Source organism: Micromesistius poutassou (assembly GCF_964030765.1).
Source record: "Micromesistius poutassou genome assembly, chromosome: 5".
Classification (NCBI taxonomy): domain Eukaryota; kingdom Metazoa; phylum Chordata; class Actinopteri; order Gadiformes; family Gadidae; genus Micromesistius; species Micromesistius poutassou.
This window is the reverse complement of record NC_140275.1, coordinates 19,088,978-19,110,782: the sequence shown is the minus strand read 5'-3', so window position 1 is coordinate 19,110,782 and position 21,805 is coordinate 19,088,978. Positions and strand designations below refer to the sequence as shown.

At 46.7% G+C, this 21,805-nt stretch overlaps 3 protein-coding genes across 5 annotated transcripts; all 3 read right to left on the bottom strand.

The window, feature by feature from the left end:
- Window positions 1–388: 388 nt before the first annotated feature.
- On the bottom strand, window positions 389–6,631 carry slc25a37 (solute carrier family 25 member 37). Its single transcript, XM_084467801.1, has 4 exons — window positions 6,413–6,631; window positions 3,473–3,701; window positions 3,248–3,304; window positions 389–3,166 (listed from the first exon to the last, which is right to left on the bottom strand). Exons 1-4 carry the CDS (start codon window positions 6,599–6,601, stop codon window positions 2,637–2,639), a joined length of 1,005 nt encoding a protein of 334 aa, XP_084323927.1. The 5' UTR covers window positions 6,602–6,631; the 3' UTR covers window positions 389–2,636.
- Window positions 6,632–9,071: 2,440 nt separating this feature from the next.
- Window positions 9,072–15,602, bottom strand: entpd4 (ectonucleoside triphosphate diphosphohydrolase 4). 3 transcript variants are annotated; one of them, XM_084468540.1, is made up of 13 exons: window positions 15,463–15,602; window positions 15,067–15,194; window positions 14,756–14,953; window positions 14,468–14,673; window positions 13,283–13,433; window positions 12,674–12,777; window positions 12,463–12,522; window positions 12,192–12,346; window positions 11,525–11,691; window positions 10,722–11,034; window positions 10,205–10,290; window positions 9,806–9,967; window positions 9,072–9,726 (listed from the first exon to the last, which is right to left on the bottom strand). In XM_084468540.1, exons 2-13 carry the CDS (start codon window positions 15,072–15,074, stop codon window positions 9,492–9,494), a joined length of 1,845 nt encoding a protein of 614 aa, XP_084324666.1. In that variant the 5' UTR covers window positions 15,075–15,194; window positions 15,463–15,602; the 3' UTR covers window positions 9,072–9,491. The 3 variants fall into 3 exon arrangements, with proteins under 3 accessions (XP_084324666.1, XP_084324668.1, XP_084324667.1); XM_084468542.1 differs by having other exon boundaries at window positions 12,216–12,346; XM_084468541.1 differs by having other exon boundaries at window positions 15,362–15,501.
- Window positions 15,603–15,787: 185 nt separating this feature from the next.
- chmp7 (charged multivesicular body protein 7) lies at window positions 15,788–20,170 on the bottom strand. Its single transcript, XM_084467739.1, has 10 exons — window positions 19,653–20,170; window positions 19,383–19,554; window positions 19,119–19,304; window positions 18,768–18,901; window positions 18,049–18,097; window positions 17,155–17,274; window positions 16,879–16,977; window positions 16,733–16,787; window positions 16,383–16,634; window positions 15,788–16,287 (listed from the first exon to the last, which is right to left on the bottom strand). The coding sequence occupies exons 1-10, from the start codon at window positions 19,913–19,915 to the stop codon at window positions 16,250–16,252; spliced, it is 1,368 nt and encodes a 455-aa protein (XP_084323865.1). The 5' UTR covers window positions 19,916–20,170; the 3' UTR covers window positions 15,788–16,249.
- Between the last annotated feature and the right edge of the window lie 1,635 nt (window positions 20,171–21,805).

Genomic DNA, 21,805 nt, shown 5'->3' with positions numbered 1-21,805 from the left:
TTGTGAAGTTAATAAAGGCCTGTACTTCCTCCTTGGCAGGAATTCCTTGTTCTATAAAGGGGATAACTTATAACTTATCTACAGTGCCCTCTGGCGGAATTGTTTGCACATTGCATGGATCCACATTTAAAGGTTACAAATATTTCAGCATGTGAATCATATAAAGATAATTTTCTTGGTAAACGATTGAACCCTTGGTTAAGGTATGCAAGCTTCCAAGACCCAACACACTTTAAACAAAAGTTGGAATGAGAGAAAAGCCATTTCAAAAAGAAGTGTAGATTAAGCCTTTTATTTCAGCTCCAGTGTTGCATACTGTAGCAGCGACACATTCTTGTTTGATTTCAGACATTCTTGCATTATAGATGGCACTCAAATCATTCCCATTTTAGTTGTATGTGCGTATACAGCTTCAGATATTTACACAATTCTAACCCTGCATAAGATGTCGATTGAACCTGCTGTTAAAACACCAAACAGCTATTGGCTACAATTCTAACAAATTCATTAAAAAAAAAAAGTAAATTAAATTGAACAACAAAAAATAATAATTCTGGTTGATTTAAATAAGTATGGGCATTACATTATGTTTATATATGTACATATATGCATCCCATAATTACATGTGTAAGACATGTCAAACCAATGTACTCCCAAATACAATGTATTTTGGGCCTTTAGCTTTGGTGTATTCAAGTAGGCATGTATATTTACATTAGTATAAGATTGTAGACCTATAAAATGTTACAACAAAAATGTGAAAAATGTCTTCATTTTGTTAACCCACCAGATGTCTTAAGGACATATTTAAGGGGCAATGATGGAGTGATCCTTGTTGGTTGCTGCTGAGTGTGTGGATGAGTGTCTGTGTCTGTATAGGTGAATGTTTCTGGTTGTGTGTGTGTCTGTATAGGTGAATGTTTCTGGTTGTGTCTGTGTCTGTATAGGTGAATGTTTCTGGTTGTGTGGATGGTCTTTAAAAAAAAAAAAGGAATTGGATTGTGTGAAATTACATTAATGACGTACTAATAACCTTAATATTTCTGTTCTCATACGTTACATTGTGCGTTAATCATTGAGTGCAGAGACTAAAATAAGCTCCGTCCCTCCAGGAGGACTGAAGCCTGAGGGACAGAAGGACCACCACGGACGGCTCAACACTCACGACGTAGTGGATGCTAAATGTGGACCACGGATAAAATCATGGACAGAATGAGATTAGGAAAAGATGGAACCCTAATCTTCCTTCACAAAAGGTACGCCCTTTAAGTCACTTAACAATTGTCACATTAATTGTTACGATAGGATTTACCTTTTTGAGGGGGTTGTTGGGAAGGGAATGGAGTGTAAAATGTAGAGCCTACAAAAGGTGAAAGACAAAGAGAGCACAGGACTTGTGCCACTGAATGCAGGAGTGGAAGCAAGGCTGATTTGGTCGGGTAGGGACATCACCACCTTAGCCATAAGCACACTGGCAACTGCCAAATGAATGGTACGAATGCATCGGGGCGTGGCATGTAAGAAGTCACGCCCAGGAACAATAGTTGTCCTAGAAAGAGATGACGGTGATACATACACTTCACTTTGGACCCATGGCTTGGACCTGCATATTGACATGCTGGAGGGAGGGACACACACACACACACACACACACACACACACACACACACACACACACACACACACACACACACACACACAGACACACACACACACACACACACACACACACACACACACACACACACACACACACACACACACACACACACACACACACACACACACACACACACACGTTGTGCGTGATTGGAGCAGTGCAGTACTGCACCTAAAACAAGGCGATATGAAGACCGCTGCGGTCTACAGCTCTGATACGGAGAGAGTGCGTGCGGTGCTCTCAGAAAGACGAAAATATAATTTTCAGCAATTAATAATCCTGTCAACAAGAGGACCACCGCTAACAATATCTGAACCCTCATTATGAGATCTGTGAGCCAGTAAGAAATATTGTAAAGACATAAAATGTTCACATGCCCTGTAAGAGCCTTTGAGAACCGAGAATAAAATAATGCCCCAAAAGCAGTTTGTTATAAAAACACTCAGAAGGAATGCAAGCAGAGAGCCCTGTGTTTGTTCCACACATATAAATACAAACGCCAGAAGAATGCAATGATAGTATAAATAAAAAGTTCCCATATTAGAACTATAAACACACGAGTGAAGGCAAACAATCAATGCACACAATGAGCAGAAGTGACTCGTGTGAGAGTTGTGGAGGGAGGAGGTAAACAGACGAGAATAGGCCTTTCTCTCTCGTCTGGCTGCCTGCTCGCCCGACGCTCCCCTCTGAAGGGCCACTCACGAGCGCTCGTTGGAAACAGGAACACAAAGAGTAAAGGTTGTGTAGGAAGTAGGTAGTGCCACGCAGTGTCACATTGCAAACCCCTTTCCTGGAAGCCCTTTGCAACGAGGCCCAGAAAACCAGTACGGCGCGGCCACGCCGTCACGCGGGTCTCTCCGCGTCGTCACACCGGACGCGCCCGCCATCACTCCGACACACCGCGACGCGCCCGGGTTTCTCTCGCTCTGTTCTTTGGCTTCCCTCGTGGCGGCTTCCCCCCCCACCCCCCCGACTACCGCAAGCCTTTGGCCGCCTCTCGCTCCAGCTGCTGCTGGGTTATGAAGTACTTGAAGAACTCGTACACCGACCAGGCGATGGCTGTAGACGGCATCTGGTAGATGACCCGCGCCTGCACGCCTTTAAAGAAGGCGGAGGCGCCGCCCAGCTGGTACACCGTCCTGAAGGCGTTGGCCATGCCAGTCAGGTGGCCGCTGACACGCATGGAGTCCAGCGCCACGTTCTCCTGCGTGTTGAGCAGCGTCTTGCACACGTCCAGCGGCGTGGTGATGGCGGCCGACACGGCCCCGGCCAGAGCGCCGGCCGCCACGTGGCTCCCCGGGTTGTACTGGCGCTGCGGGTTGAGCCGCTCCTGCATCAGCTCGTAGGTGATGAAGTGCACGGCCTGGAAGGGGATGTTCATGGTGAGCTGCGTGCTGTAGCTGCGGTAGAAGGCCCCCGGGCCCTCGGCGCGCGTCATGGTCCGCACGCAGTCCCACAGGCCCCGGTACGGGGAGTTGTACATCTGCATCCTCTGCTTCACCACTGGAGGGGGACAGGGAGGGTTAGGGTACGGGTCACAGGGTCACGGGGGGCTCAATAAAGACTGGGATCCTGAGGTTTTACCTTCTGCGGGGTTCATGATGGCGTCGTGGAGGACAGTCGCTATGCTCCCTGCTAGACCTGTAGGTATTCAGAGAAGAAGCAGCTCAATCAACACCATCGTGCACGAGGAAAGCCAGACATCATCCAAGAATTACAGTCGAGGACCTCTGAGTGTCCTTTAACCACTGGTTGGTGAACGGAGCCCAACGTGCAGGTAGCTCGATGAGGCGTTGAACCCGTACTGACCGTTAGCTAAGTGGCTGTTGCCCTTGCTCTGGAAGGTGTGGCTCAGGGAGTGCTTGGCCTGCTCGTAGCAGGCGAAGTAGAGAGCGTGGGCGGGGCCGGCGCCCAGCATGGTGATGTTTAGCCCCCTCAGCGGTCTGAACAGCCCCTCCGTCTGGATGATCCTCTTCAGGGCCTGGTAGACCCCGCTGTACTGGGCCTTGGGATCCGGCTGCAGGCTCTGCATCCTGGTCTAGGGGAGACGAGGAGAAGGAGGTTTTCATTGCGTGTCCCTCCCAACAACGTGTGCCTTCTGTCCACCGAGGTTATACAAACACAGTGCAGTGTGGAGGAGCTTGTTACACCTTCCACGCTCATTTCCAGTAAAGAAATACTAAATAAAGCAGCACGTTGTCTTACATCTAAATCCAATCAATCTAATTTGCTGTACAGCTAAAAAAAAACATACTTTTCATTGATCTGCTTATACTATACTTATGTAATTTCCCACCTGCTCCTTAACCCTGTGATTGCATGGCTACTGCGAAACCAATCCCTAATCCGTGTTCTCACTGATATAAATCCCAAATGATAATATTCTCAACAAATAAGATACTGTGCACAACGGTGCATCTTTTCACCTTTGTCATGCCCATTTAAACAACAATATATGCTTTTCCTGTTATAAGAGTACAGATGCACACATCCAAGCTAGAGTAAAGAGGTTAGACCTTCTGAGTACTGGTTAGACCTTCTGAGTACTGGTCTGACCTTCTGAGTACTGGTCTGACCTTCTGAGTACTGGTCAGACCTTCTGAGTACTGGTCAGACCTTCTGAGTACTGGTCAGACCTTCTGAGCCACAAGCTGAACACGATGGGATGCTTTGTGTCTCTGCTCTTTGTGCTCGAGCACTAGAAGCTTCTAATGTCAGGACCTCATTAAAGGACAGCTTCCACTGATATACGCTGGGCTCATTGAGAGGATTCAGGCTCATTACCAACATTTTCTTTGTGACTGTTGAAACTTGGAGATGATTCATCGTTCAGTAATAAAATGAGGACAGTAGAAACATTGGCCTAAAGGTAACAGACCCCTGGGCATCCCACATCATATGCTAATGTGTGCCAATTACCTTTCTGGGGACACAATGAGCAAAGAGGACTTTGGGTGATCAGATGTGGGCTATGATGGTCCTTTTGTTATAGTTCACCATGCCAAGTTATCCGGACGCACAAAGCGTGTTTGTGTTCGGAGGGAGACCGTGGGACTCCTGTATCCTCTGCACTTCCTCCCCGCTCTCTCAACTATTAAATAGGGATTTCATTTCCTTTTCTTAGAAAAGGAAATTAAATAAAAGTTTTACTCAATGCTTAAGAGTGTAGCAAACAATATTTCATTATGGCACCAAAAAACATTATTGATTTGGAGTCATGTTCTCTAAAATAAAACACAACAATTCAATCAATTAAGACAATTGAACCACAACTTACTGATGGCACAAGCGCTCTGACAGTTGACTAATCAGTACTCTATCAATTACCAATTGTGTGCACTCCCCTTTCTGCCCCCCACTGATAAGCCCCCTGCTGCCCTAGTGGGAGGCAACACCCTGAGGTCCTTTGACATCACTCCCCTCACCTTATTTATGACCCGAGGGCATCTGAAGATCATACACACTTTAGATGAACCATTTGCAACAATAAATTAACCTTTAACTCAAGCGCCACAGCGTTAACTTGAAATTAACTTCAAGTTAACTTAAAATGTACAGTCCACATCAAGATGTACACCTTAAAGCCCCAAAGCTCTTTTTTGTAGCAACAAACTGTTAAAACATGAAACTACAATATGTTAATGTGAATGTTGTATACTAAACATACAGACTTCGGGCTACAAGGGAAGGCTATTTGCAATGCCAGATAATAAACAGTCATCTCATATACATCAAATACAAGCACTTTAAGGATGTTTCAGAGAAATCCCCTCCAGAAGTTTCCGTTGTAATAACATGGGATTGTAGCGTTGAGGAGTATCACATTCACGTCATAACACAGGACACAGTCACTCTAATGACAGATCTAACCGGTTCCAACATTTCCTCATAAAGACGCTTACCAGATGACGCGTCACTAAGTCTCTCCCCATCTCCGGACCATAAACAAGGAGCAGGAAATACTCACAATACTCACTTGTTGAAAGCATAATAATACTACTAATAATAATGAATAATAATTATTATTACTCGGTTTGGTTGATGTGATAACACTTAGAATTCATTGCTCTGTTATGCTGACCGGGTCTTGGTGAATGAATGGGGAATATTAACTTTTAGAATAAGACACTGGCTGAGCCATCTAACACATCCCTTGACCTTCACAGTGGTCAGATGTAGTAACATTATTATAAGTCAAGTATAATGATTTTACGACAGCAAAGCAGTTAAAAGAAGATCTCTAAAAGGAGATTACTTCATTGAAAGTTTGTTCGCATAGGAAGGAGGTAGAGAGAATATACGAAGCCATTTGCACTCATTAACTCTGACTAAACCACTCCTGAGCGGGGGCCAAGGTCGATGCTTCAACACATTCCTGTGGATCGGGTCTAAGTTGAGTCTGTTCCCCATGATCAGAAAGACGAGGTGTCAATACGTGATGTTTCAACCAGAGACCCCATCGCTTCTCGCGTCCCGGGACCCCAGGGTCCAGGGTCCCAGGACGATCTTTGGTTGATTTGGGGTCTACTAGAGGGGTCCATGCAACATGAGCTCTGAATCAGCTCAGCATACGAAAGTAAGCAAACCATGCAGCCTGGACTTGATGAACGAGCTAACGTTAGCCATCCAGCTACACAGCCATGCACCGTAATGTGTCTGTCTGTGTGCGTACGTCCGTGTGTGTGTGAGGTCAGTGGGCAGGTCGGTGAAGACGCGTGAAGCCCCCCATAGCGTCTCCAGAGAGCCTACCTTGACCGAGTCCACGGGGTACATGACTGTGTGCTCCAGCACGCCCGCCACGGCCCCCGCTGTCATGTGGGTCATCATCGAGACATGAGGCGGCAGGCTCTCGTAGTCCCCGTCCCCCTCGTCCTCTCGGCCCTCGTTCTCCGACATCTCCAGTGTGGCCACGCACGGTGGGCTCTTGACTCCATGCATGTGAGGGACCGGGGCTACAAGGAGGGTGCGCAAGATAAGACTCTTAAAACCGGCGGCGTGTACGACCACAACATCGCCACAGGAGTCCCAGCGCCCGTGCGACGTCAGCAGCAAGAGTTTGGATCCTGGCTATGTGGACCAATGGGAATGCGTATATCGAACAACGAGGCGGGTCTTCGGACTCTGTTGTCCAATCAAAAGTTTGGCTTCTAAATTACCCTGACCCTACCTGACAGTTGAATCGACTTTTCCAGCAGTATATCTGTTACTACATCTATGGGTTCGACCACATATACTGCAAATGGCACATGCATGACTCGGAAGATAAGTGGATTAAGTATACATATCCAGTAACATCTGCTTAATGGGGTTGGCAACACCCTACACCCACCCACACACACACACACACACACACACACACACACACACACACACACACACACACACACACACACACACACACACACACACACACACACTATCTGTGCTCGTGTTATAAGAAGTCCCTGCAGCTAAGCCATTGTCTATTAACTTAGATCTATGGGTTGTCTGTTGACGAGCAATTTTCTATTTATGTAATCAAGTAATTCATCTAGAATTCCGTGGTTTTTTTGTCACAATGTTGGGTTGGTTGAACGTACACTTCATTCATCACATCTTAGATTCTTAATAATTAATTGGCCGTTTCTCTTGTTGCAGGCTAGAAGTGTGCATTTCACCTCCGATTAAATGGCGTTTTATTTTTAAACATAATCATGATCCACCTTGTATCTCCTTCACTTCAGTTTCGGTTAATTAGTTGTGAAACAATTGATTTCAATGTTGGTTTATACATATTCGAATAGAAAACACAGTCAAGACAAGATTGGTCCAACTTATTCAACGCACTCAGATGACACATGCGTTATGAGTCTGTAGTGTGGTCGCGTTTCCCGAACCCACAGTATTCATACAGCAGGTCTACATGTGTGCTTAACAAACTAATAAGAGTCCACTATAACATTCAGTACAACTCATGCTACAGGGTAATCTCCCTTCGCATAATCACATCATTTGATAAGAAAGTGTTCATGATTAGGATTATCAACCACACGGAATACTTGGAATACACGGACACTGATCAAAAAACAAGAACATGAAATAACCATTTTCAGTCCCATGTGCATAGATAGATGTGCCATGTGCGGTTGCACATGGCACCTTGCGCAAGCAGCCTTGCCTCAGCGGCTTGAAGATCCTGGTGGAAATGTGGAAGCAGCGTCAACACAACGGCCGCAGCCTGGCAACCGGTTGGGTCCCTGCACAGAACACGCAGATGCAAAAGTTCTTCTGATTGGCCAACGTGTCAGCACTCCATATACCAGCGCTTGATAGGCTTGAACGATTGTCAATAGTGAACCACGATACATACCCTGGAAGAGTGCCGGCGCAGAGAGGCATACTACTCAATAAAGAGCTTTATTGAGCAAAGCAAATCCTACGCAACATCACTCACTTCCTACTTGTAAAATGCAGCAACATAACTTGGTACCATAAAACTTTTATTACTCCACTGAAATGCACACTTTCGTCTCCATCCATGTAAACAGTGTAAAGCACATAATATATATATATGTATATATATTATATACACACACACACACACACACACTTTTGTTTACCATCAACTTGAGGCGTTGAACTGCTACCATGGACCTCCTGTGGATGAACCAACCCCTCTTGATTTACAAAAGACACCAAGAGAACAAGAGAAGTGATGCTCATTATTAGACGAGGTACAGTGATATGACAAGGGCAAATATTGCACTGTTTGGAGTTTTTAGAATCCCTGTCCTGCTATGGAAAGTAACAACAGAACATACCTGCACAAAGAAACGCAAAAAAATAAATAGAAATCGCAGTACCTTACATTCTGAAGAATTTCCTCTACTGCCCATATTTAATATGCTGTATTTGTGGCCTCAAGAAATAAAAATACACAAAACCCAAAGACGGTATGACAGACAGATGAATATTATCATATAGTGATCATGCACCTTACAAGGCAAAAAGGCGAGTGCACCCAAAGAAATCCACATCTTGAAGTGTGCAATGCAGTCACGGAGCCGTCCTGTTGTCATGGATGCTCATGGAAACGGACTTCTAATGGTAACTTAATCACATGTGCGGCAAATAAAAGGCATTAAATAGCTCAATAAATTACCCCCCTCCCAAAGAAATATCCCAGATCCTACACCTTTCCCCAACCTCTGCAGCGTCCCCAGTGCTTCTCAGTCCGGTCCAGGAAGCACAGAAGGAGCATGAGGCCTGAGCGCCTATCTACATGGGGGGCGGGGTCTCTCTCCATGGTGGGCGGGGTCTCTCTCCATGGGGGGCGGGGTCTCTCTACATGGGGGGCGGGGTCTCTCTATATGGGGGGCGGGGTCTCTCTACATGGGGGGCAGAGTCTCTCTCCATAGGGGGCGGGGTCTCTTTCCATGGGGGGCGGGGTCTCTCACCATGGGGGGCGGGGTCTCTCTCCATGGGGGGCGGGGTCTCTCTCCATGGGGGGCGGGGTCTCTCACCATGGTGGGTGGGGGTCTCTCACCATGGGGGGCGGGGTCTCTCACCATGGTGGGTGGGGGTCTCTCACCATGGGGGGCGGGGTCTCTCACCATGGTGGGTGGGGTCTCTCACCATGGGGGGCGGGGTCATAAGGAGCAGCATCATGATGGAGGTCTGAGTGCCTCTCTCCATGAGGGGCGGGGTCTCTCTCCATGAGGGGCGGGCTCATAAGGAGCAGGTCAATGATGGCGGTCTGAGCTCCCCTCTCCATGAGGGGGCGGGTCACTGGTGCAGGGTGGGTCAGACATGCGTGGAGTGGAGATTGTCGATGTTTCAGGGGGGGGGTTCATAGTGTGATGGGGAGCGGGGGCGACAGGAGGCCCTCCTCCAGCCAGGTGACGGAGGACGGCGTGCAGCGCTGCACCCCCCGCCGGTGGATGCGGCGAAGGCGCAGCACGTAGAGGGCGATGGAGAGCAGCACCACCAGGAAGCAGGCCAGGAACAGGTAGTGGTTGTTGAACAGCGAGAAGCCGTGGCGCCAGTGGGAGTGGACCGCCTTCAGGCCCTCCTGCTGGATGTCCCTGCGAGGCACGAAGAGCACGTTATTAGCCTGACACTCAGCCAGACGAGCGGCCATGACAACGGAGGACCGCGCCTTACCTCAGGGGCAGGAAGCGGGTCCGGTAGAGGATGGCTCCCAGCGTCCACTGCACCTCTTTGTCGTAGACCAGGAGGGCCGTCTTCAGGTTTTTATAATCCGCAGGGAAGGAGAATCCCGAGTGGAAAACCTCATGCATCCATGCAGATTTAAAACACTGGTACCTGCACAGTGAGTGATGGAAATCACAGACAAACCAAAAGGAAGATAAGAAATGCATTATGTTGTTGTGGCTACTGCCAAGGAAAACAGTGAAAAACCATTCATTTAAAAAGCTACACTAATCCCCATAGCAATTCAGGTCAGCATTTGTAACCTAAAACCAGTTTTTTATTGTACAACTGGCAATAATGAAACAGTGCTAAGCCTAGACTGGGTTTCCAGTTCCTTGCATGACTTACTTCAGTCTGTGAAGGTCTGCATGCGATGCGTACAGGCCATGGTCGAAGCGCTCCTTCAACGTTTTCCACTGCGTCGCACAGTAACTCTGAGGAACACAAAATCAGTTCAGCCCAGCAGGTCCCACACCAACATTACAGCATCACCAGAGGTACCATGTCAGATCTGTCCTAGGCTCAATGGGAAGAGCATGTACTCACAGTATGATTTGCATACAAAGAAATCTATGTGCACATATCACACATAGCATTGTGAGACGCTTTGGTTAAAGTCCTTCAAATGGCATATACCATCTGATTACTAGGATTCTCTTTTTATTTCACGTGCAAAATTAAAAAGAAACTGCCTTCAGTTGCCCTCAGAACTCATCCCCACTAATAAGAGCTGGGAGCTAGCTTCCACTAGTTGGATGTTGTGTTGGCTGAAAAGACGCTCAATGTCCACGGTAATGAGCCCCTAGGGTTAGGGTGAGCGTGCTCATCGGAGACGTGGTGTGAACAACACGGTTCCTCCTCCTACCCGGGCGGCCTGGGCGTAGCGGCTGGCGTTGTAGTCCCCTCCCATGCGCAGCACGTCCTCCGTGCAGTAGTAGAACTCGGAGAAGCCGTAGAACTGGCTGTTGCCGTAGTCGATGGCGGGCTGGTAGATGCCGTTGAGCGAGGTGTGGCTCTCCTCGGTGCGGTTGAGGAACGGCTGGAGGAGCAGCCGGCAGCGGTCGAAGTCCCCGGTTCCCCGGAGGTGCAGTGCACCCACCTGGTCCTGCAGGTCGGAGGGGAGGCACGGGTCCAGCAGGGGGGACTCGGCCGTCTCCCCGGCATGCTGGTCCAGGAGCCTGGGGGGGGACGGGGAACACACACGTCATGAACATGCCATGGTCACGTCTCTCCAGGCCTCACTCTGTCAAAGTCACTTTGTGGTGCCAATTCTCCCAGAGAGAGTTTGTGTGCCACCAATTTAAACAAGGGCAATATGGTACTTTGATCTCTGTGATAAGACATTTTGTACAAGTACTTGACTTGTACTTGACCGAACAAACATTCATTCTTAAAAGACATAAGTGCCGTGTTGTTTACCTTTGAGAAGGCGCCCTCATGCTAAACGCTCTCTGGCACGACAAAGTGATTTGGACAAATTATATTGGTGACGGATGTTTTAATGAAGCGTTTATTATCCTTTTACATCCAGAAAATGTAAGAGGCCCCATGTTGATCCCATACGGGAAATAAGGCTGTCTTGTTAGAAAGAGCAGGAATAGGAATTAAAAAGAAAAAAGTATTCAAATAAAGAACGTAAGTAGGCTGATAATCCAAAGCGGTTCTCACCTGTTTCGTGTGGCGGTGCTCTGAGCCAGGCTCTCCTCGTATCGCCCACGTGCTGCGTTGCCCCCGAAGCCCAGGAAGGTGGAGACGTAGACGCGGTAGACGTGCTCCGTGCGATGGGCGTCACAGCCCAGGTTGAACTCTGCCAGGAGGTTCTTGGCGACCTCCTCCTAGACGGCACAGCGGAGATCAGCGGCAGAAACACAAGCTGACCTGAGCACTACTGAGCCACACACGGGTCAGGTCCATGTGTGGCTCAACTATCAATCAACAGCATGTGGTGGAAAGCCAACACTCATTAAAACCACTAGAATATGCAATGCAAAAAACGCTTTCAACACAATTAACACGACTACAACAGAACCATTTCACATTTCTTTGTATTTTTCCAGTACGGAGCATTATGAAAGCTTGAATGGTGCTCAGTTATTTCCATGTGTTGGACTTTGTATCCGGCTATGAATGGAGGCAGACGGCTTACAGCAGGCCATCAATAGAGTTGAATGGAGAACACGTCACCATCATCACAGGACAAAACAAAGGATGCAAACCGGTTGAACCGGGTAATGACAGGAGGTGGGAGGGAGGGAAGGAGAAGACGAGAAGGGTAAGTGGCAAAGAAATCAAAGACAGCGGGGGATAAAACTGAATTGGTTTGGTGGATAATAACCTGTTGTGGAGAAGCAAAGCTTACAGTTTTGGGCACTTCGTACGCTATCTGCGTGGACACGCCCCCCATATCCAGGACGCCCGCTGTTCTCTTTCTCACCAGCGCCTCCTGTTGGTCACCTCCTGGGAGCTGCACCTCCACTACGGCCTGGCCGTCTGGAGGAACACAAGCAGCACGTAAGCATGAGCATCAGACCGGCCATGACACCAGATCACCATCTTCAGAAGAAAAACATTCAACACTAGAGGAAGTCAATGTGAAAAATGTTTACCGTTGTGGACATGGTTAAACCTTCCCAGTACAAAGTTTATTCCGATCCATGCGTAGACACCTGGAATGAAAGAGAAAAGATGAATAATCAGAATTTAATCATTTAATATTTGAAACTTCATTGTGTTAATGAGAATATTACTTTTTAATCTCTCACAAATGTAACAAAAATCGGTGCAATTCCTCCGGATAAGTGAATCCCACTTGCTTACCTTCTTGTTTGCCAGAGATTACCTCCACATGGGAGTCAGAGAAGAGGAAGTTGAAGTGGACGGGGATGTCTGTCCGCAGATCTTCCAGAATAGCTTCTTGTTGACTAAAATAAAAAAAGATCAAACCAGAAACACCATTAAGCAGGCTGTGATGTTGAGGTCAGCAACACTAGGCTCAGCCCCTCAGACTGTTTACAATTTTTGTGTGATGCTAGAGAAAGTATATCTTCTATTTTAAGATGATCATTTGGACTATTATTTGTAATGATCAAAAAGCAAGGGCAGTGCAGTGTAACAAAACTGTAGGATCAAATTAGGTCATATTGTTTACTTTAAGTAGAGCCTTTCACTTAAAAGTCACAAAGCTGAAGCGAATGAAAACAACGAGCAGCATGGATCACGCATCGCGGGCGTGGAGATGTGTTGTGGCAGGCATTCGATTGGTTACCAGGCGGCAATGTCAATGCCTGTTCTATTTTGAATTAATTAGACCAATGGCTGTTTTCTGAACAAGCTCGCCTAAACAATGATTTGGTTTTGAAGGAGTTACTTTTCAAGGGAGCAATAAACAGCTGCCCCTGAGACTCAAGTGGGCCTGCTGCATCATACCTCTCAGGCAGAAGCCTCATTCCAGCGGTGCACAGGATGTACAGGGGCGTCTCCTGGTGCTTGTTCTTGGGGATGTGTTGGGCTGCAAAGCTCAGCAGGGGGTAGATGTAGTCACTAGACTTCTCTGGTGATGTGGCCAATTCAGAGATCCCTAAAAGCAAAGAGTTCCACATTAGAGATGTCCACTGCATAACAATGCTGACATCACCCACTGAGGTTCAGGTTGAATAGGTTCTAAACCTCGGTCGATCCAGGTGTGAATGGCCCAGTTAAAGCTTCTATAACCAGTGAGTTAACCAGTAAGTTATTTAGCTTCATGATTGAAGGGTGGAAAGTTTGAGGACACATTTACAGTGTAAATCATAGTCATAAAATAAGTCATAAACCTCTAAAGACAATATTGTCAACAACAACAATGAAAATGTGTCATATGGTTGTGGTGATACTTAGCATTGTGTAGCATCTTATCCGGGCTATCTTTGTTGTATACGGGGAATGGGTTAACCAAGCGATTGGTAGTGCTTGGCACTTGGATCTATGAACATCCTAATGGTGCCTTCTATTTGTCCACCCGACTCGATCTGCGAGTCGGATTTCCGAGTTACGAACCGGAAGTTGCAAATAGAACGCCCCCGAGGTCGTAAAAACGACTCGTCAACTCGTCTGAACTCAGAGGACCCCGAGTTCAGTAACAAAGATGGCTACTCCGAGCATCACATGTAGTAAACATTGTGGTTTTCTACTATTTTAAGCACTTGTGTTTTTGTTGTAACCAAATGAAGAAGTCATACACATAGCACTGTATACTGTTACCTATAGGCATGTCGTTACAGTCTTATGTGTTAAATACCGCCTATTTTGTAGCTTGTGCCGCTGAAAATGGCTAGAGACGCTCCATGTTGCTATGACAACAATGCCGATTCTTGAGCAGAAAGCAGAGCTCCAACTCGTCTTGTTGTGTGCCAAATAGAACGAAAAACCCGGGGTCACTCGTTTTACGAGACGGATGTGACGTCACACCTGAGCTGCAAGTCGCGATTACGAGACAAATAGAAGGCACCATTACTGTACCGACCTCGATATATTGTTTCTCTTTCTTCTTACAAATGTACTTATTGTAAGTCGCTTTGGATAAAAGCATCTGCTAAACGCCCTTAATGTAAATTCTGAGTGTGTAGGACTCGCCTGGCTTTATCTTCATCACCACAGGCTTGCGGTGCTGGTCCCTCATCTGCCTGATGTCCAGGAGCTCGTGGGGGTTCCCGTTGTGGCGTGGCCAGCAGTACACAAACACCCGGGAGCCGCTGCTGCCACAGTCCACCACCAGGCCGTAGTTCAGCGTGGGGTTGCTGGTGTCTGTCGCCTCCACATTTGTGACTCGAGCCAAGTGTCTTCAGAGGACAAAAACAAACAATCTGTTACGTGTTTCGTAAAACAGGATGTGGAGAGGTTACCGAGTTCAACCAAGCGTACCTGTGGAAGTGGCTTTCCTCTTTAGTCCAACTGGTGTGTCCCTTTCCAATGAAGAACAGCAGGTACAGCAGTCCCACCAGGCCCACCACCAGGCCAAGTAAGAGCAGCTGCCTGAAGGAAGGCTGTAAGATCCGTGGAAGAACATGGGACGACAGACTGAAATGCCAGGAGGCTGGGAACAGGCAGGAGATGCTGATCCTGTCAAACACAGAAGGAAGGCGGTTGTGTTGAGTCAAGGAGAGCTACATCTATGCGGAGTGTGAACATCAATGTGACAGTCATGAACCAGGGGCTGCCCTCATCATACACACCTTCCCATGACGAAGGATGGTGTTATTAGTTAATATAGAGAGATGTGGGAGCAGCTGACTGTAGAGGCGAGTGTCGACTCGGTCCAGATAACCTTCTCCGTTTCTTCATCGCCAGCCATGATCCGGACCTTATGACAAGGACAGTGTGGTCAGTGAGCCTCGGGGTCTGGACGGACGGACCTCAGCTCTCAGGAGGAGATGTGATGTTATACGTCATGCGTAAACATGAACTCCTGGAGCGGCTAGTGCTAACTAGCTACGGGAAAATAACACGGATTTGACAGGTGGAACAAACCATTTGTAAGAATAAACGAGGCTGGTAGACATCAAATCGCAACGTAGTGTTGAAGGGTTGCCTCTTTCTTTGACCTCCTTGAGGAGTTAAACTCCGCTTACCTGGACAGCCAGATGCTAGCCGTGAGCCTGCTGCTCTTCCGTCGCAGGTCTCCGCTGAGTGACGTGGCGCATGCGCTGTGTCGGGTGGGTTCGATTTGCCTCTCGGTGTTAACCGACACAGGTGCACTAGGCGGTGCCTGTCCCCAGATTCACATCACAATGTTTTGGCATATTGGAATGCTAGAATGCTGTGTTGGGAAATATAATTACTCAAGCAACTTTGTAAATACAAATTTAAATGAGAAGTGCAGTACGAATATTAAATATTTAATTTTACATCCATGAAAGTAAAAAAAAAAAGTTTAAGTACCGTTATACACAACTGTTTAAAATATTTTTATTTTCTATTAGCAATCAAAACCTGATTTGGCATGAAATGTATCTTTATTTTAAGGTATATCTGTATTTATGAAGGCCACTTACAATAAAAAAGGACTGTTCATACATTATTGCAGACAGTATATCACAGAAAATATGACTTAAATGCATTTACTTTTTACACATGGACGCCTTGTCCATGCTGAAAATTAATGGGAAACATTATAACAGATTCACTATTCAAAACAAGTCACTTAAAACCCCATGATGGAATAACAGCACTGTCAGTGCAGTGATCAAAGTGCCACAGTGTTTGTATTTACACTTAACATCCATCCGTACACATACGAGTTTGTGATTCAATTTTTTGAGGAATCAGAAATGGCATTCTTTTAAGAGAATAAAATAACTGTTTATAGTTGACTGACAGACTCGTTGAAACTCTCCCAACGTGTTTCCATACGGTTCCTCACAGCGCCGGCTCCAGCCTCTTCTTCTGTCCAAAGTCTGAAGAGAAGGAGAAACGGAAAAGATACGCATTACAACGGACCAATCAGAGGACAGCCTCACAGAGGGTAGAACTAGAAGGGACAACAACAAACCTGAGTCTTTGAGGGTTAAACGATTCAGCTCTTCCTCCAGCTGCTGGTCGCTGATGTTGAAGGTGTTGAAGGTGTTGGTCGGTATGTCGGGCAAGTAGCCCAGCAGGGAGCCTCCTCCCTGGGCCGTCTCCCTGGCCGGTCCCAGGGGGCTGCAGGGCACCTCCGGCAGGACGCCCGGGAGGCCGTCCGTCATCCCGTCAGCACCCTCCATCAGGGCTTTGAGCTCTTCCTCCAACTCGTCCACATTTTCGTCTGCCAACACATATTTGTGTAAAATATCTCTAAGTACTCACGCAACAGCAGAAATGATTCATGACACAATATATCTTGTATTGTAATAAACCATGCACCTGAAGTGGCCACGCCCGCTAAAGTCTGGTTCACGTCGTCTTGAACATCGCACAGCTGGTGAAAGACAGAACACACATGTTAGTATGGCAAATGAATAGTGAATAGAGACAAAGACAAACACCAATAACTGAAATCTCATAGCTACCTCCTGGATTTGATCCACGAGGCTCTCTGCACCTTCCACTGTGACGTCTTTCAATCCCAGTCGCAGGGCGGCCACCCCAGTCTGATACGCCTGCATGACCTGGAGGTCACCAGCACAGTGACATGCACAGACATCAGCACAGGGGAATACGGTACATATGGTTAATAGCAGTGATCCAAACAGCTGAACACTGAGGTCCCCATGGAGGGAATTACCAGGCCACTCAAAACAGTTCATTGCCCACAATAACATTGTTATTAACCTTCCAGCTCTTACCAGTTTATCGGTCTGTGATTGGGCGATTCTGTCCAGTATACCTCGAATGGTCTCAAGTTGGGCAAACAGGTTGTCCGCTCTCTTTTCAACCCTCTTGCGTCCCCTCAGACATCTCAAGGCCTGTGAAACACAAGACATTCTAGCACCAGGGAATAAGAAAAACCCTTGCTTGAGCCCAGGCCCTGCGGGTCAGGGTCTGGTGTCGGTTGCTTGACACTGACACTCGGCTCAGCGTTCATTTTTCTCAGAGCCAATCATCACCTTGAAGGCGGGACATTGCAGGAAACCATAAACAACACAGCAAATCCCTACTGAAATATTTGGATTCTGCCTTTAAAGTATCCTTAAAGCGGCAATCTTGAAGCTCTCCAACGATTTTTATTCAGATAAAGTCACCATCTATCTCCACATTATGTAACACATTGTGATTGAGCCTATAGCCCACTGATGGAAGCTCTTGCATCTGCAGTATTATGAATGTTAGGAACTGGGTGTTGGCACAACACTTCCCCGTCGTGCCAGAGAGGGAGGGCGGCTCTACCGCAACAGACTCGCTGTTCAACCAGCTGGTGTGATGTGATAGACTGTTTTTTTAGCAATAGAATATCTTGGAGATTGCCATATATATACTATATAGCATCTCCACCCTGAAAACAGCTCAGACAGAGGAACATTTTACTAATAAAGAGAAACTAAAAAGGAAATTATGGATGATTAGCAGGATGCAAAAAGTGTGTGTGTGTGTGTGTGTGTGTGTGTGTGTGTGTGTGTGTGTGTGTGTGTGTGTGTGTGTGTGTGTGTGTGTGTGTGTGTGTGTGTGTGTGTGTGTGTGTGTGTGTGTGTCTGTGCATATCTCTGTGTTTGGATGTGTGTGCGTGTGCTTGTGTGTGTAACCTGAGATTTCTTCCTGTCCCGCAGTAGCATCCTCGCTTCCTCTCTGCACCTGCAGATAAATCCCACGTCCTAGCGTTAGCAGGAGGTTAGAGATGAGCACCTGATCTTGGACAGGAAGCACAGTACAGTGTGCTTCACCCCCCAATGCCAATGGTCTGACCCCAGCAATAAGTCCAGCAGCTTTTTGCTGGCCATGAATTGAGGCCATGAATCCAGCGCAGTGCTTTGGTTAAGTGATACCACAGAGCATTGGCTTTGAGGCTATGCACCGATGTGGTCATATCTCTATTGCATGGTCTTAACATTTCGTTAAAATATTGCCCCCCTACTGGCGCTTTCATAAAAACACCAGCCCAATCTTCCCCCAGCAGTTAAAATGCACTGCTTTGTATATTCCATACAGAAAATGGCTCAAACCATCCCTTATGGAATAGACTCAGGACACTAGGTGCGCCATCACACATATAGAAAAGCATCACAATTAAAGATAAACACTAAACTGATAAACCCATTTGGCCAAATTAACGTCCTGTATGTATTTGTCTGTATAATGAGTTAGTGTAGTGTATTTGTACGTATAATGTGTATTTGTATGTATAAAGTGTATTTGTATGTTTCATGTGTATTTGTATGTATAATGTGTACTTGTATGCATAATGTGTATGTATGTATCTGAATGTATAATGTGTATTTTTATGTATAAAGTGTATGTGCTGTACTTGTCTGCCTCCAGGCCGAGGGCTTTGATTCGTTCCCCCAGCAGGTTCTCGCTGCGCTGCAGCTGGTAGATCCCAACGTCCACGTCGCTCACAGGGGAAACCCGGCTCTGCCCCGGCCGGGAAAACTTCACTATCTGTTAGGACAACAAAACAAGGAAAACTTCACCCCCTGTTAGGACGGCAAAACAAGGAAAACTTCACTATCTGGTAGGACGGCAAAACGAGGGAAACTTTACCCTCTGTTAGGACGGCAGAACAAGGAAAACCATCTGAGAAGGAAACCGTTTGACACAGACGGTGCATCCTATATATTTATCTATACATACTTTGCCCTGCTAACACAACCCTTACCTTCTCCCCCTCATGCACTGAGACGGTACACCTCTTCTCCCTCTGCAGCTGCAGCAGAGCCAGGCACAGGGAGCTCTCTCCAGGGCAAACCTCAGAACAGAGCTCGCTCAGCTCCTGGAAGGACAGGAGCGAGCGGCCGGAGAAGGCACTGCTCCTGTAGGCTTCCAGCAGGTCCGCTGCCTTCTCCTGGAAGGTGGAACCCGTGGCATTACTGACAGTGTCGCACACAACTTACATCGAGTTAAAGGTATTGAGTCAACATACCTTTACTAGCTCTATCACAACAAAAGACTCTTCCTGTGATACCAGGCTACTCCCTAGAAGGGTGGAGAAGGTCCATTTCAGAGGCTTCACCAGCAGAACTCCGACGCCCCAGGACAGCCAGCCAGAGTCCACATTGGCAGCAAACTCAGACTCTCTCTGCAGCTTCCCACACCTGATAGGTCAAACAAACGCAGTGAGAACCCGTGCAGCGACAGTAACAGTGACACAAGAGCTTTGGATGACCAACATGCCCATGAGTGAGAAGGTTACCTGGCCATGCTCTGGATGACCGTGGTCAAGCCCAGCGGCAGCCGTCCGTTCCTCTTGAAAGCGGCGTTGAGCTCCTCCAGGCTCAGGCTCACGGCTCCGCGCGTCCTGCAAGTCTGCAGGACCAGGGAGGACCAGAAGTCCACCTTACTGTCCCAGTCCGAGGGGTGGACCTCCCGGTTCTCCTTGAAGTCGGAGAACAAGAAGTTCATCCGTTCGTCGTCCTCCCAGTCATCTGGAAAATCGGTTTTCCTCGTGTGAGCCATGCTATGAACCGAGACCTGAAACCCGAAACGATAACCTTATGTTTGTTGTGCCATATGACTACAGGAGCTAAAGGGCTATGGAGAGTCTATAGATATGTTCAGAGCTGGTTCGATATGAATGGCGACAGTCAAAACATTACGTCGATTTAAAAAGATTAGCCGAGTTGACTGCTGAATAAGGATTATTGTTAATTAAAATAAAATATCATGGAAAGACGCACACTTCGCTCTGACTAGTGCGAGCTTCGCCTTAAAAATCAACAACAACCACCGACTGCTTAGTTTGAAACACAGAAGCGTGTGGGCGGGTGGAGGTTAAACGCAACGCCACTTGATTCCACGACCACATACGAACTACAGACGTCTGGTGTAAAAAACACGCGCACCCAAAGTCCTCTTTTCGTTTCGTTTTCAGCGACACCAGCAGGTGGTGCTGTTTCACGCGCACGGAGGTAAGGACTAGAGATTTTTTTTTTTTTTTTTTTGTAATTTTATGTAAACAATGTCCCATCAAACTCATGAAGTTTGGTGTCAATCCAATTTATTCAAGTTTATTGCATTACTAAATATAAAGTGCAGATAATTTGATATATTTTCTTGGTTTTATTAATTTCTGTAGAACAGAGACACATGAGCTGCTCTCTGAGAGGAACGTGGGGTCAAAGGTCATGAAAGTGGGGTCATAGGTCATGCTTGTTGGGGATTTTGGAATATATGTTCTTTCTTTGAAAATAAGTAATACGTTTCGAAATTCTCTTTCTTTAACACTTTTTTTTTTAAACAGTCATTTAGCAGACACTTTTATCAAAAGCGATTTACAAGTGAGGCTGAGAACAATGAAAGCATACAATCAAATTATCAAATTATTGATTATTGATAAACACAAAGAGTTCAGAAAATCCTCATTAGTTTGTTTGTTATCAAGTCAAGCATACTTTGGATTTCTGTTAATAAGCGGCATGCTGATTGCTACATGTGGGCTAATTTGTTTTAAGGATCCAGAGTTTTACCATCAGTGTATAACAATCCATTCAATGTGAATAGTTAATGTACATGCACACAATCTGTAGAGCACACAATATATAGCATAATACTTTACAAAACATTGGATGATGATGCGCAGGGATCCGACACACACAGGGATGTAATTAGTTGTCCAATATTATTGCATAAGAATATAATTAAAAAACGATCATTTGGTTAGTTGTCTCCATCTGTCTGTTGAGACGGTTTCAGTCCGATTGGCCCAGGCAAGCTGCAGTCCCTCTCCTTGGCATGGCACGTGTTTCTTTAAGGGCCCCTATTATACCACCAGGTGTGAGTGAGATTAGCCATTACAAGCTCTTTGAAAATCTGCCTTTTCCTGTGTTTTAGTGACATCACAAGTGGGAGTGTCCACCTAGATGTATGCTGGATAGAGAAGCAACATTTGCTGTAGTCCACTGGGTAGGCTGGTAGACTGATCCATCCAGCACACATCTAGGTGGACACGCCCACTTGTGATGTCACTAAGGCACAGGAAAAGGCAGATTTTCAAACGGCTTGTAAGGGCCAATCACACTCCCACCTGGTGGTTTAAAGGGGACATATTATACCACCAGGTGTGAGTGTGGTGAGCCATTACAAGCCGTTTTGAAAATGTGCAGCTTCTGACATCACAGGTGGGCGTGGCCACCTAGATGTAAGACGGATAGATGAGCAACATTTGCTACAGTCCACTGGGTAGGCTGGTAGACTGCACACATCTAGGTGGACACGCCCACCTGTGATGTCAGAAGCTGCACATTTTCAAAACGGCTTGTAATGGCTCACCACACTCACACCTGGTGGTATAATAGGTCCCCTTTAACAGGGGCCCTTTACATTGCGGAGTTTGGTGTCAGGTGGTCT

Bases quoted from the DNA above. Each gene is read 5' to 3' on its own strand.
- slc25a37 (XM_084467801.1), bottom strand. From the start codon at position 6,601: ATGCATGGAGTCAAGAGCCCACCGTGCGTGGCCACACTGGAGATGTCG. The intron at 3,305-3,472 runs GTCAGTACGGGT...GAATACCTACAG, and splicing joins CAACAGCCACTTAGCTAACG to GTCTAGCAGGGAGCATAGCG. The intron at 3,167-3,247 runs GTAAAACCTCAG...GTCCCCCTCCAG, and splicing joins CATCATGAACCCCGCAGAAG to TGGTGAAGCAGAGGATGCAG.
- entpd4 (XM_084468540.1), bottom strand. The intron at 11,692-12,191 runs GTTATTATCCAC...TGTGCCGTCTAG, and splicing joins GCTTTGCTTCTCCACAACAG to GAGGAGGTCGCCAAGAACCT. The intron at 10,291-10,721 runs GTAGGAGGAGGA...TGTGTTCCTCAG, and splicing joins GCTACGCCCAGGCCGCCCGG to AGTTACTGTGCGACGCAGTG.
- chmp7 (XM_084467739.1), bottom strand. From the start codon at position 19,915: ATGGCTCACACGAGGAAAACCGATTTTCCAGATGACTGGGAGGACGAC. The intron at 16,788-16,878 runs GTAGCTATGAGA...GTCTTTCACCAG, and splicing joins TCGTGGATCAAATCCAGGAG to CTGTGCGATGTTCAAGACGA. The intron at 16,635-16,732 runs GTGCATGGTTTA...ATGTGTTGGCAG, and splicing joins AGCGGGCGTGGCCACTTCAG to ACGAAAATGTGGACGAGTTG.